At 33.1% G+C, this 12649-nt stretch overlaps 1 protein-coding gene across 1 annotated transcript; it reads left to right on the forward strand.

Annotated features, from left to right (window-relative positions):
- Window positions 1-1660: 1660 nt before the first annotated feature.
- LOC148628807 (uncharacterized) lies at window positions 1661-8407 on the forward strand. The gene is made up of 2 exons (XM_088594950.1): window positions 1661-1822; window positions 7484-8407. Exon 2 carries the CDS (start codon window positions 7518-7520, stop codon window positions 8229-8231), a length of 714 nt encoding a protein of 237 aa, XP_088451076.1. The 5' UTR covers window positions 1661-1822; window positions 7484-7517; the 3' UTR covers window positions 8232-8407.
- The last annotated feature ends 4242 nt before the right edge of the window (window positions 8408-12649 follow it).

Here is a 12649-nt window from a genome sequence, read left to right on the forward strand (position 1 = left end):
TATTAGTTAGAGACATGGGTCTGTTGGTCTGTTCTTTCCAAATTTTCTTTGATTATTACCTTGCAAAAGTGACTTCTATAAATCCAAAGTAGTCGAATTAAAAATTAAAACTTTAATAAAAGTTCTACAGGGCTTTAGCACATTGTTTTCTAACCTGGGGTGTGCTTTCCAAAAAGAAAAAAAAATCATACTTTGAGCCTGGTATTGGGGGAAGTTTAAAGTGGTAGGAAATCCTAACACATTTTAAATGGACAAATTGCTAAATATTATTCGCAAACATTTTTTAAACAAGGCCCACTTTGCCAACTTGAAGCATAAAACTTATAGGTTAAAAAAAAGACTGATTGACAACTTCAAGCTAAGGATTTCTCAAGTATCAAGGAAGACCAATTTCATATTCACCAGTTCAAGTAACAATCAGTTAGACAACTGCAAGGTTATCATTTTACAAATAGATCACTTGTATTGTAGCAAAAAGTCTAACTTAAAGCTGGTAATCTCCTTAAGATCGAAATTTGACATATCATCTTCAGTGATCTAGTATGAAAGGATGTTATTGTTAAATAACGGGAAAACAATTAATAACGCATCCGTTCTGTAAACTATAATAGCTTTATCATATATGATCTATGCATTTTTGCTCTTATGGGATTATAAAAATTGTCAAGATTTTATAAAATGTTTGTTTATAAAATACAAGGGCACTATAAGTATGCAGACTGCGGAAAATTGGCTGGTGGTGCGTGCAACTCTTCCTTGTATAATTTTATAAAGCATTGTGAAATATGTATATACAGCAATGGTACACACTGGTCAAAACTATGGCATTTTTATGGGAAGGGGGAGGGGCTTGTATATTTTTTCAAAGGATTTTATATTCCTTGAAATTTCTGTCTTATATATCCTATGATGTTTTTATTATTATTATTATTATTGATTATTATTTTTTTTTAAAATAGGGCAATTGCTTACAGGTGGTTGGTTGGCATTACAATTTTGTCCCCCTTTTATGTAAGGTTTGAAAATTTTCCACTTTAAATCTTAATCTCCAAATGGTTTCTTAGGGAACATGCTAGTGGTAATTTTTATATCAAAGTTTAAAAAAATCCCTCCCTTTGAAGGCTTAGATTTGTGAACTAAATAAAAAAAGATACCACAAGCATTTATCATTTTGGTTACAAATTGGTCCATAAATTCTCTTGCAAATAGCAAAGTATTCTTTTTTATGATTTTATGATTATTTTGCAATTTCAAAAATGCTTCGATTTCTCTATGTTACTTTTTGCATTTTCATTTTTTTATGTTCATTTATGTTTTGTTTTTAGTGGTGTGTTCTTAAAGGCGACACAAAACTTTTTTGAAACTTTTGTTACACTTACCTATAAACGGTAGTTCTGACTGCTCTACGATACGATATCATGAGAGAAAATCATCAAAGTTTAGAAGCATGATCTATGTCAAAGTTTATCGTAATTTAACATATTTTCTAAGATGCTTTCATGGTTTTTTTTATAAATGATTTAAAAAGTTGATGTGAATTTCTTTACCCCATTGAACACGCAGTTCTGCAAATGGTCTCGATGATTTGCATATGAAATGCACCATTTGTGCACTCTATAAATTTTCATCCAACTGCATCATTTCAATCAAGATACAACAAATCAAAATGTACGAAGGAATAAAATTAATTAAAAACATAGAATATGAAATGATACTGGATTGGCTTAAAGTCATGTGACTAACAAGGCCAGCTTCCGAACAGGATTTATACGGTAACGTTGGAGACAATTTGACAAGAAAGGAGACAAGTTATTTTCACCATGTAAGTTTAAAACATTTAGATACATTTTAGTTTAGTTAAGCCTTCCTTTAAAATTATTTAATTGTTTATTTTTCACTCCAGTATAAAATTAATCTGTAACTATTTACGTGTAAAATTATACCGGCACCTAAATTATTTTTCCGCTCATTCAAATAAAACCTTACATGATTAAGCATGGTTATTTGCATGCTAATAAGAAGTCTGGGCGAGATAAAATTAACAACTCTACCTTTAACTTCAAAGATTCCACATTTTTGTGAACCATTTTATTTTCATGCTGCTTAAGTTCAAGATATTACAGATTAGTTTAATATAAAAGATAAGTCATTATTTCAAAAATGTAAACTGTAACTCCACTCCCACAAAAAAATGCAAATTTAATAAAAAAAAAATTATAGATATCAAACTTCTTGGATATCGCAATAGGCTAAGCGGTAATTGAACTGCAAACCTTGTTTTTAATCATTTAAGCTTGTTTAATCATTTCCAGTTTCTATATAAACTACTGAAGGAAATCCGATTCAAATATTTGTTCGAACTTAAAAATGCATCCACATTTTGAACATTTCCTCTGCCTTAAATGAGCATCCTCATTTTTTTATGCTTATACGCCTAAAATTTAAGAAGGGAAGAAGGAAATGTCCTTTATACTTTGTAACTGTCGGTTTCTGTGTGCTCCGTATTATATAGCAAGATTTTAACAAATAAGACGATTTCTCGTAACATATCTTACAATAAAAGACGAAGCACCCCGAAACCGACAGTTACAAGATATAAGGGAAATGAGCTTTTCACACAGCCTCCGAAAAAATAATTGAGCATTCGTTTACTTTTTGTATTTTTTTAAGGAGAAACATTCTTTTATGCACATTAAAAATAAAAAATAACACACAATAATGTGTGGTTAAAATAAGTTGAAATCATTAAATAAAAAAAATTCGAAGTTAACATTTGACCCATAAATGGCAAACATATCTACGATCATGTCAGTCTAAGATTGGTCTCACTTTTTAAAATTCTTTGCACAGATAAAAAAAAATAGGTTTTCAAAATTTTAGTGCTTCAGATCTTCTAATGAATTTTTGATCTTATACATAAAAATTATTAAAAATGAAGTAATGTTTTTTTTTCTTTTTTTTTTAACTCCGCCTGTGGTCACAAATGGATGTATGCATAAGAATAGCGTTATTATTTCTTTTAAAAGAAAAAAACAACACCCATTTTTTTCGGTGGCAGATCCGGCTAGGGGTGGACTTTGGGTTTTTAAGAATTCTGTTAATTTCGTGGAAAATTTTGGCAAAAATTAGAAAATAAAAGCATTGGCTTTTTTTCTCGACCCCCTTTTTAAAATTTATGGATCCACACCTCTTTCCTGGACCAATCGTAATATTCTAAAAAAACATTTCTGTTATATCCTGGATTGTTTTTCGTTCGTATTAATTTATGTTAAAAGTTTCTATATTATTGTTATTTGAACTTTTATATATTTTATTTTTGTCCATTTTTTTATTATTGAAATACGATTTTTTTATTTCAAATTTGACCCATCTAGGTAAGCAAAATTTCAATTGATTGCTTGTTCAGAATGTATAGTGTTTTTTTTTAAACGTTTTTGTTTTTGCAAAAGTTTTAGGTTGGGATCGATCACATAATGGCTTTTCGCCTTCTCCCCTCCAAGAATTACAACACCTATTTAGCATATCAATTCCGGTTCTATAAAGTCTTGTTTACATGCAGATTTTGCATAGAATCAAACTTACCAAAAAGAGTTAAACACTAAAAACTAAAGCTGTTCATAAAATCTGACATGACAGTCACATATAACATGTGTGCATTTTGAAAAAAGGGGGGTATTTTTTAAAATGCAAGTTCTATGTTTGGGGTAAATTTTAAATCGAAAAAAAAAATGGCAGCATCAAATATAAAAAAAAAATGAGCAGACATATGTATTTTAATCTGCATGCACTTCTTACTGTTTGAAAAAGATCACTTGTTTATTTATATAAATAAAAAATAAATAAATAAACGGAAGTAGACAGGATTTAATGTTGTTAGAAAGTATATATTCAAAACCACTCGTAAATCTTAAGTGGGGAAAATAGAAAAACTACTCTGAACTGGTTCATCTACGACTTTGAAATCAATTAGTAGATACAATACGATTCTTGTAGCGCTTAGGTAATTCCATGGCTTGTTACTTCTCTTCTTGATCATAAACAGGAAAATATTCTCTGGAAGAAGGCCCAAGCAACTATGTATAACATTTTTAAATATGCTAATATGGTAGTTTTTTTAAGTTATTCCCTTGCATAGGAGTTAAATGTAGGGGCGGATCCAGATACTTTGAAAAGGAGGGGTGCCAACGCCCTGCAACCCCCTCTGGATCCGCCACTGACGTGTACACGTTTATATTGCAAATATTGAAACCGGCCCTCTTTCATTTCGAACGCTCTAACCCCAAGGCTATGTCGAGTTAATTCAACCGCTCTTGTTATGAACAGACTAAGCTGCACCACGACCGATTATCATTAGCTTGTAAGATACATTATGTCCAACTAAATATGTTAGGATTAATTTTTCTAAAATTTGTGCAATATTTTCCAGTTGAGAAAAAGCGGTTTACACCAACCTCCTGAGTCAACACTTTCTACAATTTTTATAGGGAAACTGGGGATGATCCGGGATTTCTGGTTATAGGTTGGGGGTAATAAGAATTGTTAAGGCCGAGCGAAACGAGGCAAAAGCACATTAGAGGTATAATTTGCAAGAAAAATAGTTAAGGGGGCGTACTCTGGATTCCCTGCTTAAACTCCCAAATTTAACGATATAATGTGAAATTAGATTATAGCCCCTCCATAACGTTAACATTACAAGAAGCTATTTTGGTAAAGTGATATTTTGACACTTCTTATATTAATTGAGTATACTCTTAATTGGTAGATTTATTTTTAAATTCCGGGATTTAACTATTCCGTCCGTTTATGGAATTTACAATGAATGAAAAATTAATTAAATTGTTTTATGTCAAGATTTTGGCTAATATATCAGGTAATCAAAGTGAAAAAAAATGATGCCATGGCTACTCCAAAAAATGAACACAAACAGTCAGTATGAATGATATTGATAACAATATCAAATCATGTGACTCGTCGGACTCAAATTATGGCCAAGATACCCGTCTTGCGCAACCGCATATTGAATGCGGAAAATACTACCCGATAAATACAATCCTCCCACGTCTGTGTTTTAAGTCCATCTTCGCTCCAAGGTGGACTCAAAACCCTGACTTGGGATAATGGATACATACCTGCTCGTCATAACAACACAATTTCGGTTTAGCTGTTATTAAATGTATATTATTTGGGAAATTTAAATTTCGGATAGTCAATTTGGTCAAGCCTTGAAACAGCGACATTCGAAATTTCGAAGGCCTGTCTGCAGCGGCTAGTTGGAACAGGGAGTATATATTCCCTGGTTAGACAGGAAACGAACGACTGTCGATTTTGATCAGTTCGTATATATAGTATTGATAAAACAGATTAATTTGGATTAAATATTATTTTTTATAGGGGATGGGACCTAATACGGTCATGGATATTTGGGACATGGACATTTCCGGTCCCTCCCTCTATTTTCCTCGGAAACAGTTTGTTTTAATTCAGTACTCGCAATCTTGTCCGTTTTGTGCATATTCATAGAAAACGTCAATAAAAAATAAATAAATTATAGACGCAGATTCTGATCTGTTTTTTTTTAACTTGAGTGTCATAAACATACGCTCTGTTGACGAAAATTCGTTCAAATGATTCTTACTACCGACCAACCTGACAAACACTATGAAGATATCGTTTTCCGGAATCCAATCTTTTTGTGGACCAATCTTCTGTTGGGTCGCATGGGGTCAAAATCGACGTGTATGACGTCAATTTCAAGTATTCTCGGAAATCTTTGTGTAAACAACTTAAAGGTTTTAAGTATCTAAATTAGAAAAATAATAGTACGTTTTCATTGTGGTAAAAGTGACTCTATTTTTACAGATACTATTTTCTAAATCCTTTGAAATTTGATAGTGATACGTATATTTATATTAATTACATTGTAGTAGTCAAGTCCTATAAGTTCAATGACAAAAATTTGTCTTAAAAGAAAACGTGCTTGGTAAATGATTCTTTTTATATGTATCTTATATTACGCATATTAAAGCTATACTGGGCTAATGACATCAAATGCAGTTGATTACCAAGAAAGAAAAAAAAAACAATTGGCACAGTGTCTCTTGGTTGACACTACAAGGGTTGAAATACTTGACAAATTGAAAAGATATCATTTTTCCGATATGTTAACTTAAACATTAGTTCATCTTCAAGTAGTTTTTTTTTCAGATTTAAACTGGTATATATTTTCCATATATACGCAACAACGAAATCGTACAAACAGTTACATTATCGATCGGTTGTTCGCACAAAAAAGAGGCGGGTCCAGAGAGGGGTCCTGAAAAAAAGGTTCATGATCTCCTCACATTCCTATTAGCCACTGATCATCGGTATAGCCGTGATATATTTTGTATATATAACTCCGAGACGCTTATAATATGCATTGAAGGGGTACAGTTGCCGATATGAAATAATCGATTTACCGAGAAAATATCGTTACACCATGGGCGTTTGGCAACAACATACGGATCAATTTGAAATCATATTGTAGCTCACCGTGTTCTGACTCTCTCCTCTGAGTGACTAGGTGAGCAAGTAGGAAAGTGCTTCGTGTGCCAATGTCCTTGAGCTGTCGCAGCGCCACAAAGTAATTAACATACGCTATCTTGATTATCTTGAGACTATCGACCACTTAAGTATGTTTATTTACAATTGCTACTGTTGCAATAAGTGTCTAATCTAAAATAAGTAGTTTAAACGTTTAAGAGGGTCACAAAATGTCAACAACGACGATATACTAGTTATCAAATTTCAGGAACTTTTGATAAGAACCAATTTATTGTGTCTGTATATTTAAATATAATTATGCTCATTGAGTCAGCTCGATTTGAATCGCAATCATTTTTAAGGTCAATTACCTTCATTTTCGTCGAAACGCTTAAGTAGAGCAAATGAGTTCAAACTGGACCGCCCTAATCTCAAACGTCAGAAATAAAAATAACCTCTGTAAAATCCGGTTCGGGGAAAATGTACACTAGATTGTATTGTATATTATATACTAAAAAAAAATAAATAAATAAAACTAATTCTGTATGCTAAAAATATTTTTGGCATCGAAATTGTTTTCAGCGTATTTGAATATCTCGATGCTTCTCCCGCCAATTTTCTCCCCTTGAAAAGTACTTTTTAAGATGTTTTTTTTTTGTAATTTTACCATTTGTATGACAAACTTTCTATTCACATTACTTTAAGATAGATTTTATACATTTTTAAAAATACCGTTTGCATATTGAAAAAAATGCAAGCTGCCCAAAATATATACCACTTTTTAAAAGGCAAGGATCTACCTTGAACTCAAAGTAAATGGTAACTGATGGTGTAAAATTCGATTTAGAAAGAAAAAAAAAAACTTGCCAGTAGTGTTCAGTAATAGCAAATTATCTAAGCACTGGTGATTGCTTTATTCCTTCCACTTAACTTTTCATATAATGAAATTGTATAATTTTAGATCGGAAGACAAGAGAGTATGCTATACATTTAAGATGCCAATATCAAAAGCGGCTTTGTTTTTACGTGATGAAATTCTGAACTGCTCAAAAACTCAAAAGGAGTATGAAATGTCAGAGGCAAAATGCTATCAAGAACATTTCGACTGTAGTTCTGGAAGTGAAACAATGTATGAAGATCGATATGATTCAGTACGGACCATGTCTGAAGACGGAAAAGACGAATACATGAAAGATTCAGAGGAAGGTGACGACAATGTGTTTTCTGACACAGAAAAGACAGAACCAGGTTATATTTGTTTACAGAGTGTTCCATATCCCGTGATCTCGCCAAACCTTTTCCATACTCGTTCGTCAATGGACTCTTTTCCTGACGCGCCTCTGGATCTACGTCAGAGACATTCAAGTAGCCACTCAGTGTACGAAGGAGATTACGAAAATCGACAACTTCATAGGGGACATCGTCGTGTTTTTACTAACTGCCGAGAGCGTTGGCGGCAGCAGAATGTGAATGGCGCTTTTGCCGAGCTACGGCGGCTTGTTCCGACACATCCACCAGACAAGAAACTCAGCAAGCATGAGATATTGAGGTTGTCGATAAAATATATCGGACTTTTGAACAGTGTTGTAGAGTTTCAAAAGACACAAGATAAACAAAATGAAAATATCAAAAACGAGTGCTCAAGTGATGGCGAAGATAGTGCTAGTTGTGGCAATGCAAGTTCGCCTGAATCATCAAAATTGGAATGACGCATAAATGTGTTAATATGATTGATAACTTATTATTGAGGTCTAAATGTTTCAGAGTGACAAATCTTTTTTAGATTTGTTTTTTTTAACCATTCTTCACTTTGAAGAAAAGACAAAGATGTGTAGTATATCATTGTTTTGTTATGTATAATTGTTAATTAAATTATTCCTCGTCATATGTTTGTTGGTAGCTGAATTACGTTATCCTTCCATATTGGTAAGTAGGTAGCTTTGAACAAAGAAAAACTTAGTTCTACATTGCAATAACAAAACTCAAACATTTGCAGAAATATAAATGCTACCGCTGAACGAGTCGGTGATTATCATGTTATCTATTCATCACACTTTTGCTTTAATATCGGTTTTGAAGAACTCTTATATAGTTGATCACACATTAATTATAAAATATAGGTCAAGTTCGATGATGGTCTATATAGTTTTATGATTTATTATTCAGTATTCAATCGAAAACTTCTAGTGGGTATATGTGATCTCATCGTCACTGTTCATTAAACTGTAATGACAATGAAGGAAAAGGTTAAGCAGAAAAAACTATTTGATCAAGGGGGGAATCCGGGGGTTATAACCGCCATTTTATTTGGAAAAAATTGATAATTTGTGAGAAAAATTAGCCTCAAACCCCCTCGTTTAAATGTGGATTGGATCCACTCTTTTCATCAATTTCTGGATCCGTACCTGATTTCTGCAAAACTAGTTAGAAATCAAATAAACGACAAGAGGGTACCGTTCATCCTTTGACAATTAGTTTTAAAAGATGATAATTAAGGTAAACTAGAAAACAAACCTCCTCCTTCGTAAATTCATTCTGACATGCAATAAAAGGTCTACGAACTTATACACAACAAACCGGATAAGTCAATATAGGAAATAAGTGTATGATTTTTGTTGCTAAGACGTAAATAAGATTTAAAAAAAAAATACACGAATCAATATACATAAAAAGTCAATATACATTTGTAGTAAAATGAAAATATGAACACAACATACTGGTTGCCAGCCAGTTCTAAAAAAAAGCATGGATTCTGCATAGATAACTTAAGATGATAAAGACTTGCTAGACAATGACAATACTTGTATCGCCAACGAACCAACACCGATGTCACCAAAGTAAGTTATATCGGAAATCTCATTTTTATTGTGGACCCTAATTCATTTTTAAAATTAGCAGACTGTGCTCTAAAAGTTAAATCTGGTCAAATTGTGTTTATCAAATTCATGACTTTTTTAAATGTTGTTCTACGGGTTTAACTGAGTGGCGCTTTGGCACACCAATCAAGAATAGACCCAGTAACCAGTAATTTAAGTCAGATATTGTTCTGCAATTTTTGACTGAAATTTCCTTCTATGGCGTTTGGAAACTGATCCAGTACTTATTTCAACATAACAAAGTCTTTCTATTTAGCATTTAGTTATAAAGGCAAACACGTTTTATAGTTTTGCAAAGATATAACTTTAATTCATTTTAAAATACTAAATTTTGCAAAACATACACCGCCTACGAACAGTAGAAATGAACAAATGTCGACAGTAGAAATGAGATGTTCGCAAAACTCTTTTGGTTAGATTAAATACTACAAATATACATGTACAATGAACAATATTAAAGCAGGGCCGGATCCAATCACTCTGAAAAGGGGGGGGGTGCCAGTCGAGGTTACTCAGAAAAGGGAGGTGCTGGAACATTATTTGACAGTTTTTGTCAACTTCACACATGAAAAGGACAAATTCTCAAAAAAGGGGGTGCTAACCCCCTGCACCCCTCTGGAGCTTTCCACTACAGGCAAATCTACCATTTCAAACCGAATCTTAGCGATAAGAAACACAGCATTAAAAACAACAAAAACAAACAGTGAATTCATGTTTAACATTAAACTTAGACGGATCCACACATTTTCATGAAGATCGCTCTACAATGCAAAGGAAACTCAGGTCTTCACATTTCAAACCATACGGACGCATATTACCCCTTCTTCTCACTATCTCAACACATAAAAGCGTCAACGAATCGTTCATTGCCTGTCAATCATGGGTCTACGTCAAACCTTTAATCAAAGCCAAAAAAGCTTTTTTTCAAAATAAATACGTTTACAGATCAACTGCTAATATATCCCGTAATCAAAGGAGTGATGCATCCTTGAAGATTTGTTTTGTTTTTCTTATCTTGAATTCACACTCATGTTATTCAATTAAATTTGACAATAAAGAAATAATTGAAAACCGAACGACGGAGATAAGTTCTCCGCAAAAGGAGTTTCATAAATCAGTGGAGGAGTTTGTAAAGGATTATAGGAAACTTAATTCCACTATCTCGGAATTTCAGAAATATCATTCGAATGACAAATTAATTAAATGTCGACAAAAGAAACTGTTGTCTGTTGATACGTACACGTCTGTGCTTCTCCGATAATATTTTCTAGTCTATGTAACTTTCAGCCAACGCATAGGTGGATCCAAGGAGGCGGAAAAATTTACTTGATTATTTAGGAAATCACTGAGCTATGACTGAGCCGGGTCCCTTCTTAGGCCAGTCAGGGCCCCTCTTTGGATTCGCCTCTGCACTGGAATTGTCAGCTAAATAAGTTGCAATACCATCTTACTGAGCCTGCTAACCAGGGGGCGGATCCAGGATTTTAGATTAAGGGGGGCGCACAGTAAAAATTTTTTGGGGTTAAATTTTTTAAATATTCTTCTAGAGTGGGTGCAATGTAGATATCTTTTGTAGTAAAATTAGCGAAAAATTTAAGTTTCAACCTAAAAGCGCCTAAATCTACCCCTGACAACCCATGCTTTGCAAATTTTACGGGGGGGGGGGCACACACGCCACGCCCCTGCTAACATGGTTATCCTGTTAGTTAAACAATGTATACGTCATTTTCATGATGCGGTTTCAGAGAAAAAGAAGAGTAATTTTTGAATGTCAGCTTGAATGAAATGACGCGACAAAAATGAAGTTAATGACTTCATTTGTCAAGTCGTTCATTGGTGTAATGTTCGCCCATTTAACCCTTGACCTATTAATCAATCAGAAAAAAGAATCTTGTTCCGCGGTTGATCTCATCTATAAATCACATTGATTTTTATGTAAATTGCACAAAAAGTCGTTAATAGTTTAATTGGCATAATTGTAAACAATATCATATTCATTTTTTAAATAAAAACACGATGTAGCACGTGTGGTTTACATAATGAAATAAAAACATTGAATAAGAATCGTAATCATTGAAATATTTAAATTAGGTACAAAATGGAATATGTACTTCAATAGATAGTTCACAAACTGCATCTGTGAGCAGTTCTAGAGATAATTTATATGCAGAGAAAATTTATAAATGCTGTAAAAAATTAGGTGTAAATTGATTTTGTCACAACGCTTTCATTAATCGCTTGCATTTTTTAAAAATGATTTCTGTGAATTTTCTTTTTTATGGATTTCACCTTGTTTTAAATATTTTCAGGTGGATTTACTCTCCTTCAAACCTTTCAGTGATGTCGAACATAAAAACAGACAAATTTAAGTAAAATGGCACAGAAGTGCACTTTATTTCTAATCGCGTGTTAATTCATATCGGTTAATGTACGTTACCCATGTTAAATATAGTTTCTCAATGCGCTGGTTGTCATTTTCCTCCGTGAGAGTTATATTTTCAAGAGCAGAACAATGCTAAATGCAAACTGGCTTTGTCATTGCCGATTCACGTGTAGTAAATGCATTTTAAGTACTTTCTTAAATTTTCTTTTTTTCTGAGAAAATGCTTTGAGTTTCTCACTACACTGGAGTTTTCAACAAACTTTTTTTTTCTTTTTCAAATCCAGCTAAAATAAAAGAACTTAAATGAACACGCTCATATACCCAATGCACCATTAAAATAGACACCCATTCCTAAAAAGTTCCTGTCTGGAAAAAACAGCAATCAACTCAATCTACCAAGCTTTAATGGTTACCAACGCGTGATCCAAGTTTGAAGAAATCAGCCAAACATGAAGGTAGAATCCAAACCACAATACAGTGAAGGCCGAACATTATAACCTCTATACACAACTTTGTAGCATTGAATAGTATAATTATTATCATAATTGAGTCATATAATTAACACATACTATTGATATAATTTGAACACATTGTTCAATTCCAACAAGGATGGACACACTATTCTACGTTCATTGATATTAGATGTTTGACACAGGACAAAATACCAGGAAAACGCTGGTTTCTGGCACCTTATCCTAGACGGTTCAAGTAACAAACCTCAAAATTAATCCCAGCCTTCCTTTGGTGGTGTGGCACCGTATGGTACAGTTTCAAAGAGATTCAATCAATTTTACTTGAGTCATTGACTTCTAGAAAATGCTTGGTTTCTGACCCCTTTTATGCCGCTCATTCTTTAACTGTTAAAGTT

The sequence above is a fragment of the Perna viridis genome, chromosome 1 (genome assembly GCF_037379345.1).
Source record: "Perna viridis isolate PV_CMFRI_1.1 ecotype Kerala chromosome 1, ASM3737934v1, whole genome shotgun sequence".
In the NCBI taxonomy this organism is placed as follows: Eukaryota; Metazoa; Mollusca; class Bivalvia; order Mytilida; family Mytilidae; genus Perna; species Perna viridis.